At 42.4% G+C, this 10,887-nt stretch overlaps 1 protein-coding gene across 1 annotated transcript in view; it reads left to right on the top strand.

The window, feature by feature from the left end:
- Positions 1-10,887, top strand: part of GAB3 (GRB2 associated binding protein 3) — a 215,323-nt gene that overhangs the window by 190,029 nt on the left and 14,407 nt on the right. Inside the window, exons 7-9 of the mRNA XM_077478760.1 lie at positions 799-880; positions 6,705-6,807; positions 10,453-10,566. Of these exons, the coding sequence (XP_077334886.1) occupies positions 799-880; positions 6,705-6,807; positions 10,453-10,566 (299 nt within the window). The remainder of the gene's footprint in view (positions 1-798; positions 881-6,704; positions 6,808-10,452; positions 10,567-10,887) is intronic.

Raw genomic sequence — 10,887 nt, forward strand, 5'->3', positions numbered from 1 at the left:
AGAAGCCGGCCATTCGCTCGAACCTGCTGCCGTACATACCGGCCGAATGTCGGCTTGTTTCTATTGAGCTGAACTATGCCGCCCAATATTCGTCTTGTGTGTATGGCCCTTTAGTTTAGTTTTAATTTATTAATTGTACTTATTATATTAAATAATCCTATTTATGACTGTTGGTTATGAACATATGATGCTAACAAAATCTGTTGTTTGAGCCCCATTCTCACCAGCTTGTTGCCATTGGATTGGGACAGGATTGGGTCATTTGTGGCCAAGCTTAGGCCACAGATTTTGCTGGTCCTCTTTTCAGTTCTGTCAGTGGCATTTTCCAAAAAATCAAGGAGTTGTGTTTTAGCACAGAATGTTTTAAAATATAGATAGATGGTTCATTTAAAAAAAAATCACTTGGGTTCTTCTGATATTCTAGAAGGTTTATTGAACATCTCTCTGTAGCATGCTATAAACCAGTGATCTCCAAAATGCGGCCTGGGGGCCAAATCTGGCCCTTCACTTGATTTTATCTGCCCCTTGGGGGATAGTTCCTACCACTGACACCGGGTCACTATTCCTTGCACTGACACCAATGATGGGGCACAATTTTTTCCACTGAAACCAATGATGGGTCGCTATTCCTCTCTCTAATATACCAAATAGGGGACACTGTTTACTCCAACTCACACCAGGAAAGACATTTTCTACTCCCATTGGCCCCCAAATGCTTGAAGGACAGTAAACTGGCCCTTTGTATAGAAAGTTTGGAGACCCCTGCTATAAACTAACAACAAACACTTGTTTCTGCAGTGCGCCCACCTCCTCTGGATCTGCGGAACCTTTCCACAATAAGAGAACATGCAACAATTACAAGAACATGGACAGTGCCTTAGTAAGTAATATATATTTTATTCTTTCTTTTCTTTAGTTTTTTGGGGGTTATTTTATGCTGTTTTTTTTTCATTAATATAAATGTCTTGATGCCTTGAAACATTATGCACATACTATGACATGCATCTAAATTAGGCATATTAGATGTGGGCATACAATTCTCTTGCTATTACCAGAGATTTATCATTGTATTCCTCCTGGCAGCCATTTTAAAATAAAGTGCAGTGTCCATGCATGGAAGGAGCAGAGGATTATTTATTTAGTCTTGACTTCATCTGTGTTAGTTATTAGTACAATTGCTTGAAAGATGCAGCATGACAGATGAAGGTTAAAATCGGACTTGGAAGCATGATACTAAGGCCCCATTACCACTTTGTGTTTCCTGAACACACTTAAAAATGCAAAGGAAACGCGTGTTTTGGTGCACGTTTTGGAATTGAGCTGCAGACACATCACGCTTACAGTGCCATTAATAGTTAATGATATCCCAAATGCGGTCGGTAGGCATGCTTTTTGCCACGCGTCAAATGTGCTACAAATGCATTATGCTCCGTGCCCAAAAAAGTGTGGGAGCTTCTTTGGTGCATTTTTGCACATAGGGCAATCCATTTACGTGAAAGTGCAAACAATGCGAGCGGGAGCGCACGTTTTTGCTATGCAAAGTGTGAAGGAAGTATGACAATTGAAAAAAACTGTACACCATCCTATCTGCACAAGAATACAGATGCTTGATGAGAGGTGTACTTTAATGCGGAACTACATCTGAGCACCACAGACCAAAAATGCTGTTTAATTCATTTTTAATATTGAAAGCAAACTTCCCCATCCATTCTTTATTTTGCTGAGAAACCACTTTGAAAAACACCCCATTTCTGGCTGTGGCTAACTTAAGTAAGGGCAGGTGATTCATGTAGCATTTGTTTCCTGGAATCCATCTGCTCAGGTATGCACACAGGAGGGTGTGCTTAGCTCAGAAATCCCCTCCTCCCCTCAGAGCCATCTTTAAAGTGGTTGTAAACCCTTACAAACCACTTTGACCTACAGGTACGCCTAGATTAAGGCTTACTTGCAGGTCCAAGAAATGAATATTTGCCAAAAGACAGGCACCACTGTCCATGGCGCATGCGCCGTAGACAGCGGCACGCAGGAGCACTGAGTGCGCCACTGTCAGCGGTGATATGCCACGAGTGGCGGCTCCTGTGCGCATGCTCGGGAGTGACGTCATCGCGAAGATAGACGCTCCAGACTACAGGGGACAGCGGTGACTTCGCTGGCTTCTGTGTCAGGTAAGTGACACATAATGGGCTACTATGCGATGCATAGTAGTCCATTATGCTTTACCTTTGGAGGGAATCAAAGAGGAAGTAAACCCAACCCAACAAAGAAAACTGCTGAAAAAATTGATGCTCAAACAGGATTATCATGTCCAAGAGTCCTTAAACACGCCTAAGCAAGAAAACCCTCCAAATGTGTTTTTTTTTTTTTTCTTAAGCTCTTAAGTGTACATGGAGCAATGCGCACTACAGTACAGGTGCGTTGAGTTGCCATTCACAGTGCAGCAACGTATGTAATGTGTATGCCCTTGTACACACGGTCGGACATTCCGATGGACAATGTCCGATAGGACCGTGTTGTCGGATAATCCGACAGTGTGTGGGCTCCATCGGACTGTTTCCGTCGGAGTATCCGACGGACAAAGTTTTCCAGCTGGGCTATAACATTTTACAAAAATATGATCTGATCGGACTTTGTCTGATCATGTGTAGAGAATTTCGATCGGACAAAGTGCCACGCATGCTCAGATCAAATTCCTAGACCAAAGCTATTGGCTACTAGCCTGAACCTAGTCCCGTCCTAACAAAATAACGTCATCACGTTAAGTACGATCGGATTTTCTGACAACTTTGTCCGACTGTGTGTATGCAACAGTTTCGGACAAAGACGGATTTGGTTGTCGGAATGTCCGACCGTGTGTACAAGGGCTATTACTACTCATTGCATGGTACCACAACACAAGTGCCATGCATAGGGACTTAATTAATTCTGCAAATGAGAGTATTGAATAGCACAGGAACATCTTTGTGCCCGTGGGCAGAAGGTTATGTACTAGCCAGGGTATGAGATTCTATATACTAGTGCTTGAAATAGAGATGCCATTTTTATACTTAGCTTTATACTTAGCTTAACGCATGCACATTTCATTCCTTAACAGACAATTGTTGTGCTTGTCTTATTACAGTTGCTTTTTATTTTTTTCTTAACGTTCAAGTAAAGTGTTGACATGCAGGTTACTTAATGCACCCTGTTAGAACAGAGGGCACACTATATGCATTAAACATCAGTGCATGATTTTCTAGGTACATCTAAGGATCCCAATGGCTTTGTGTTTGCACATCCACGCAAGCACCCTGTCACCGCAGGGCAAGCATACCCTTATGCTGTGTACACACGGTCGGACTTTGGGGTAGAAAAAGGCAGACGGAATCATTTCATCGGATATTCCGATCGTGTGTGGGGCTTCAGCTGCCTTTTTTTATTTTTATTTTGACGGACCTAGAAATAGAACATATTTTAAAACTTTCCGAAGGAATCAATTCCTATCAGGAACACCGTTAGTCTATATGCCGTTCCGATGGAGCAAAAACTACGCGAGGACATCTATTGGCTACTGGCTATTTAACTTCCTTTTTCTAGTCTCGTCGTACAGGATGTACGTCATCACGTTCTAAACAATCGGACTTTGGGGTGATCGTGTGTAGGCAAGTCCGTTTCAGCGGAACTCCATCGGAACTCCGTCGGAAAAACCGTCAGAGTTTATTCTGATGGAAAACCGGTTGTGTGTACGCAGAATAAGAGTTTAGCCCTAGTTGGTTCCCTTTCCTGTGGTAAATCATGATGGCTGAGATGATCTATTTATGACACCTGTATGATATGTGGATGATAAATGGATGAGTTAACAATTGTTCTCAGCTGTGCAGTTATTCAGGTGTTTACATATAGTATCAGCCAACCTTTTACCCCCATCATAACAGGTTTACCATTTTGTAATAGAAATCTCCCAACTGCAATATTCGCTCTCAGGTTCGACTGCACGATGGACCACTTTGTTTTTTCTTCTGCTGTCAGTCTTCTATCTTTCTATATTTCTATGCAGTTCTAAATTGGGTTTGTAGGTGTCATATACAATATCACTTCTGGTCCTGCAGTATGGCCATTCAGATACAAAGGTTCTGTATGATAGACAGAACCTACTGTGAGGGGTCCAAGGCAACTGGTGAATTTCTGCTCAAAATATAACTAAAGGCTAAACTATTTATTTTCGTTTTGGACAGAGCAAAGAGGGATTATAACCCCTGTCAATTTTTTTTGCTGTTTGTGCCCCTATTAAGGAGAACCACCCTCTTTATTTGTCCTGTTTACCATTATCATTGAAAGTCAAAGAAAATCCCAAATTTTGGGTTGTCCCCAGGAAAGTAATAGAGGGGAAATCATCCAATCGAGACATTAGTTCTGGTGATCTGGGGATCCCCAAGGAATTCCCTTAATTTGCAGGGTTTTCCTCCAACTTCCTGTTTGGCTATTGAACAGGAAGTGAAGGGAAATCTCAGCAATGGGACACAGATGGCAAAAAAAATTAAAAATCTGACAGGGTTTTAAAGAGGAAGTAAACCCTGATGGGTTTACTTCCTCTTTGATTCCCTGCAAAGGTAAAGCATAATGGACTACTATGCATCGCATAGTAGCCCATTATGTGTCAGTTAAGCCCCATACACACTATCAGTTTTTCTGCTGAGTTTTTCCTTTAGATTTACCAAAACCATGTAGTACAAGGGCCTGCCCGATTGCATACAAATTGAAACTCCTAAGGTTTGACCTCATGTTTAATGGTTTTGGTAAATCTGAAGGAAAAACTCAGCAGAAAAACTGATAGTGTGTATGAGGCTTTACCTGACACAGGAGCCAGCAAAGTCACCGCTGTCCCCTTGTGTACGGAGCGTCCATCTTCTTGGTGGGTCTCGCTGCTCCGGCGCTGTCATTCGACAAAGCCGCGATGACGTCACTCCCGCGCATGCGTAGGGAGCCACCACTTGCGGCATATTGCCGTTGACAGCGGCTCGCTCAGTGCACCTGTGCGCCGCTGTCTACGGCACATGCGCCGTAGACAGCGGTGCCTGTGTTTTAGGAGATATTTCTTGGACCTACAGGTAAGCCTTAATCTAGGCTTACCTGTAGGTCAAAGTGGTTTGTAATGCCGCGTACACACGACCGGACTTTTCGAGGGACTAGGTGCGACGGACTTTCGGCGGAGTTCTGACGGACTTTCCGAATGAACGGACTTGGCCACACACAATCACACCAAAGTCTGACGGATTCGAACGTGATGACGTACGACCAGACTAGAATAAGGAAGTTCATAGCCAGTAGCCAATAGCTGCCCTCGCGTTGGTTTTTGTCCGTCGGACTAGCATACACACGAGCGGATTTCTCGGTAGGAACTGGGTCCGGCGGAGTTCCGGCGGAAAAATTTGAAACATGTTCCATTTCTAAAGTCTGACAGATTTTTGCAAATCAAAAGTCCGCTGCAGCCCACACACGATCGAATGGTCTGCCGGAATCATTCCGTCGGACCTTTGATGTCGAAAAGTCCAGTCGTGTGTACGCGACATTAGGGTTTACAACCACTTTAACCCTCCCTTACTATATCCAAAATGAAAAAGAAAGTTCTAATTTAAAGTAGGGCTGGTGTTATGCCGTGGGCCTTATACTAAACTCTGTAGATTGACTCACATGGCTGCCTATGATTGTGATTTTGCTGCATCACGGGAGAGGAATGAGGACATACGAGGTACACCCAAGATATTGAAATGATTTTTTTAGGGTATACCTCATATGTTTAAGATCCACAACAGTTTTTTTTTCAGTACATTTCCACTCTAGTTTTGATAACTTGACGTTCAGCTATGTTAATGTTATCATTGCAGAAAGAAACCGAAAAGATAACAATGATGATCTGCAAAGCAAACAGACATCATGATGAAAAATGTTTACAGTATTCTAGACTGTCTATTCAGGAGACCTTGGTTGAGTCATTGTATCATTGTGGGTGCCATTTGTCTTGATAGTATATTTTGCTGGAGATGACAGACTCCTGCTGTAATAATTGTTAGTTATACACGGTACAATTAAAGTGTTGCCTAGTAATGATACCGCTGACGTCTCTATAAGGACCACACCCATCTCGGTGACACGTCGGACCTGCTGTTATCGCTCTTAATACGCTTTTAGTGTTTCGTTTTACTAATATTTATCATCCTTTTAGTGCTCTGTAAACATGACTTCATGGAAGCTTGTGTGTCAGTGTTCAGCACAGCTGCAAAACCTGAACATTGGCAGCAGATGATCAGTTCAATACGAGGGCCCTTGGTGTCTCATAAAGCAAATATGACAAAGAGAAGAGAAATAAGCAGTAAGGTATGAATCAGGCCCAGCCTTTGGAAGAGAAACAAATAAATATTGCATGGAGACACAGCTGCTCGGTGCATTGCAGACAGACGCATCATGTCTGTCGTGTATTGCGCTGGGTGGACAACCTTCATAAACCAATTGTATGAACGACTGAGCTGTTTACCATCTAGATGCCTATCTTGGTGATGTCTGATTCCTGCTGACTCTTTGCCAGGGAACCTCACTTCTATATTGTTGTTCCTACCAGAGCAGCAAAAGCAGGGCATGTTTATGGGACATATGTGCAATGTCAGGATTTGGCTGCATTTCAGAGCATCTGTAAAATGCTTGTCTGACCTCTTCCATGTTTTTCTTCCTAGTAATCGGACCAGCTTTATCTCCCCAGAAAGCGACTGTATTAGCTCAGCAAATATCTTTGCCAATCTTGTCTCAGGAGAAGAGGACGAGAGCTATATTCCAATGGTAATCATGTTGTGCATGCACTGGCTTTGTTTTATCCAATGCAGACCAATATAGGGGGTTATTTCCGAAAGGCAAATCCACTTTGCACTACAAGTGCAAACTACAAGTGCAAAGTGCACTTGAAATTGCACTGAAAGTGCACTTGGAAGTAAAGTCGCTGTAGATCTGAGGGGGACATGCAAGGAAAATTAAAAACAGCTTTTTAGCTTGCAAAAGATTGGATGATAAAATCAGCAGAGCTTCCCCTCATTTCAGATCCACCCCTCAGATCTACAGCGACTTTACTTCCAAGTGCACTTTCAGTGCAATTTCAAGTGCACTTTGCACTTGTAGTTTGCACTTGTAGGGCAAAGTGGAGTTGCCTTTTGTAAATAACCCCCAAAGTGACTCAGTTGTTGTGCTACAATGCTTTGTGCAATACAGGCATACCCCACTTTTATGTACACAATGGGGTTTATTTACTAAAGCTGTAAAGTGCAAAATCAGACTCACTTCTACATAGAAACCAATGAGCTTCTAACCTCGGCTTGTTCAATTAAGCTTTGGTAATAAAACCTGGAAGCTCATTGGTTTCTATGCAGAAGTGAGTCTGATTTTGCACTTTCCAGCTTTAGTAAATAAACCCCATTGTGTACTTAAAAGTGGGGTATGCCTGTATACAGAAATAGTAAAATGGCTGTACTTTTTAGTAACTGCTGGTATAGGATAACTGAACAATGTATGCATTAAAGAACAACCCCACCCAAAAAAAAAACATAACAAGATAATAAGGCTCATGTACACTGGACGTTTTTACAGCTGCTGATTTTGGCTTCAGGCTTTTTCTGCAGCCATTTAACTCCCCAGCATGTTATCCGATGTGTCCGTGCACACAGAGGGGGTTATTTACTAAAGGAAAATCCACTTTGCACTGCAAGTGCTCTTGAAAGTAAAGTCGCTGTAGATCCGATGGGGACATGCAAGGAAAATAAAAAACAGCATTTTAGCTTGTACATGATTGGATGATAAAATCAGCAGAGCTTCCACTCATTTCATATCCACTCCTTAGATTTAGAGCAACTGCACTTCCAAGTGCACTTTCAGTGCAAAGTGGATTTGCCTTTCGTAAATAACCCCCATAGTCTATTATCAGAGTTTTTTTGGCAGGGGTGTTTTCTAGCTGGAAAAAACCCCAGAACTAGTGGGTTTTAAGGCCCCTTTCACACGTGCGGACAATATGTCTGTATTTCATCCATCCGTTTTCGGATGAAATACGGACATACATGCATCTATCATTCGTCCCCGCTATGGTCAGATTCTGCAGACGGAGGAAAATCCTATTTTTCTATCCATCTGCTGAGCAGATCAGATGAACACAGACAGACAGGGAGAGCGGAGATCTGACAGGGCTGTCATCGATCAACGGAGCGAGTGGATGTTCGCGGGGTGGATCATCGTCGATCCGTCCCGTGTAAAAGGACCCTTAGCCCTTGTACACACGGTCGGACATTCCGACAACCAAATCCGTCGGATTTTGTCCCACGGATTTTGTCCGAAACTGTTGCATACACACGGTCGGACAAAGTTGTCAGAAACAGAACGTGATGACGTTATTTCGTTACGACGGGACTACGTTCAGGCTAGTAGCCAATAGCTTTGGTGTCGGAATTTGATCTGAGCATGCGTGGCACTTTGTCCGATCGGAATTCTCCACACATGATCGGAGTATCTCCGATCGGAGCATTTTGTCGGAAAATTTTACCAACAAGTTGGAAAACTTGGTCCGTCGGATACTCCGACGGAAACAGTCCGATGGAGACCACACACGGTCGGAATATCCGACAAAACGGTCCGATCGGACACACTCCGTCGGAATCTCTGACCGTGTGTACAAGGGCTTAGAGGAGTTTTTCAGCTGATAAAAGCTGAAGAATGTGGCTAATTGGTGTTTATCAGCGGTTTTGAGCCGTAAGCTTTTGTGGGAGTAAAGTTTTGCTAAAAAATTCTACAGCTACAGCTTTCTACAGCTAACGCTACTAACGTTTTTATAACATCCAGTGTGCATGAGGCCTTTGAAAAACATTTTGGAAGTGTAGAAATGGATTTAAATTCCAGCAGGGTCTTTACTTTTGTGTAAATCCCTAGAGGCATGATTCTCCCTTTCCCACTCCAACTTCTTGTCCTACTATGACAGCCAAAGCTTTGCTGTAAGATGAACATCTCCGATTCCCCTGCCTGGGGTACATTCTCCATATCTTCTGGTGTGTGCAGTAGAGGCCTGTACTGTTGATAACCTTTACCAGGTCCTTCATCAGAATATATGGAGAATACACTCCAAAGATTGGAGCCAGGATTATCAGCTCACAGTTATACTGAGATTAAAACCGACATAATAAAGGTGAATAGAAATCTCTCTGCCTGCACACTATACTTTTAAATTTACTTTTCATTTTATTTGCATACCATATAAATAAAATGATAGGTTTGTACTGATTTACCATAATGCTATTTTAATGATGTTGCCATTACTTCAGTATTCACCATCTGTCTCCCCTTAATTATACAAAGCTTTAACCTACAGATATGCACATTCTCTGCTTACTCAAATTGGAATTGTCATACCATGCTAACCTTTGCAACAAATTAAGCAATGTAGATTACACGGGGCTTTGCTTTTTACTCATATTGGCTGAAGGGAGTGGTGGGGGAGTAAAAGGGAGGAAAGAATGTACATCTTGGGGGGTCTGCATAATGTAAAACTATTAATTTGTCCTACATGGGAAAAGCACAGATTTTCTTTAAGTTAGGAGGCTTGTGCACTGTAGATCTTTCAGCTACACAGTGACTGATTCCAGTGCAGAATCATTGAGGTTACTGTATGGTGGGTTCAGAGATGATTCCCATGGACCAGTCCCCCACTCTTTTACTGATAATGACTTTTATGTACAGTACTAGTAATTGCTAATTTAGATTATAAACTCCTTGAAGACCTTATAGGTTCCTTGAAGGCAGTGACTGTTATGAATGTTCAATATATATAAAGCACTGCATACATTGCAATGAATAAATAAGATAAACATTACCTTTTACGTTATTATTATTATTATTATTCACGATTTATATAGCGCCAACAGTTTATGCAGCGCTTTACAATGTATAGGGGGTACAACTCAATTACAGTACAATACAAAAGGTACGGGAGGGCCTTGCTCGTAGAGCTTACATTCTATAGGGAGGGGGTGGTGGTACACAAGGTAATAGCTGCAGAGAATGATTTGATGGGGGTGGTTGCACATTACTTTATGTTCTTTGGCATTGGTGGTATCGAAGAGCCTGGTGGGGATTTGAGAGGGTGCCCCCTCAAGTGGGTTGGGAGGGGGGCACTGCTTTTGAAGTGCCAACCCAGTGCTGAAGGACATTGGGTTTGTATCAGTATGGTGGGGAGATAGCACACTGGCAGCCATCCAACCATGGGTACAGCAACTGAGATGCTGTTCTAAAATCACTTGGAGATAAAAGGGAAAGCATGGCATTTCTTTTTTTTTTTTATGTGCCTCATGCACTTTACAATGCTTTCCTCCTAGCTATTTCAATTGTTACATTGAACATTAATAACAGATGTTTATGAAATAATGCTGTATAATGTATTTTTTTTTCTATTAAAAGGAACAGAGACAAGGGGTATCACCCAGTAATGGAAGCTTCCCTTGGCCAAGGAAATTCAACCTTGACTATCTTGCACTGGATTTTAATTCTGCATCTCCATCGCCTGTGCAAAAGGTAAAATGCAACAAAATGGCCATATGTTATTAAAGAGGTTAAGACAACTTTTGCCCTAGAACATTGAAGCAAACAAGTACTGGGGGCCATATGTGAAAAAGAATGTAAAAGGAATCAACCGCATTTAAATTACCTTACAACAGAGCAATGCCCATAGTGCAGGGATCTGCAATCAGAGGACCTCCAGCTGTTGCAAAACTACAAGTCCCATCATGCCTCTGCCTCTGGGTGTCATCCTTGTGGTTGTCAGAGTCTTCCTATGCCTCATGGGACTTGTAGTTCTGCAACAGCTGGAGGTCCGCTTATTGCATATCCCTGCCA

This window comes from Lithobates pipiens, unplaced genomic scaffold, assembly GCF_037356315.1.
Source record: "Lithobates pipiens isolate NorthernLeopardFrog02 unplaced genomic scaffold, aLitPip1_a1.2 Scaffold_1, whole genome shotgun sequence".
NCBI classification, from domain to species: Eukaryota; Metazoa; Chordata; class Amphibia; order Anura; family Ranidae; genus Lithobates; species Lithobates pipiens.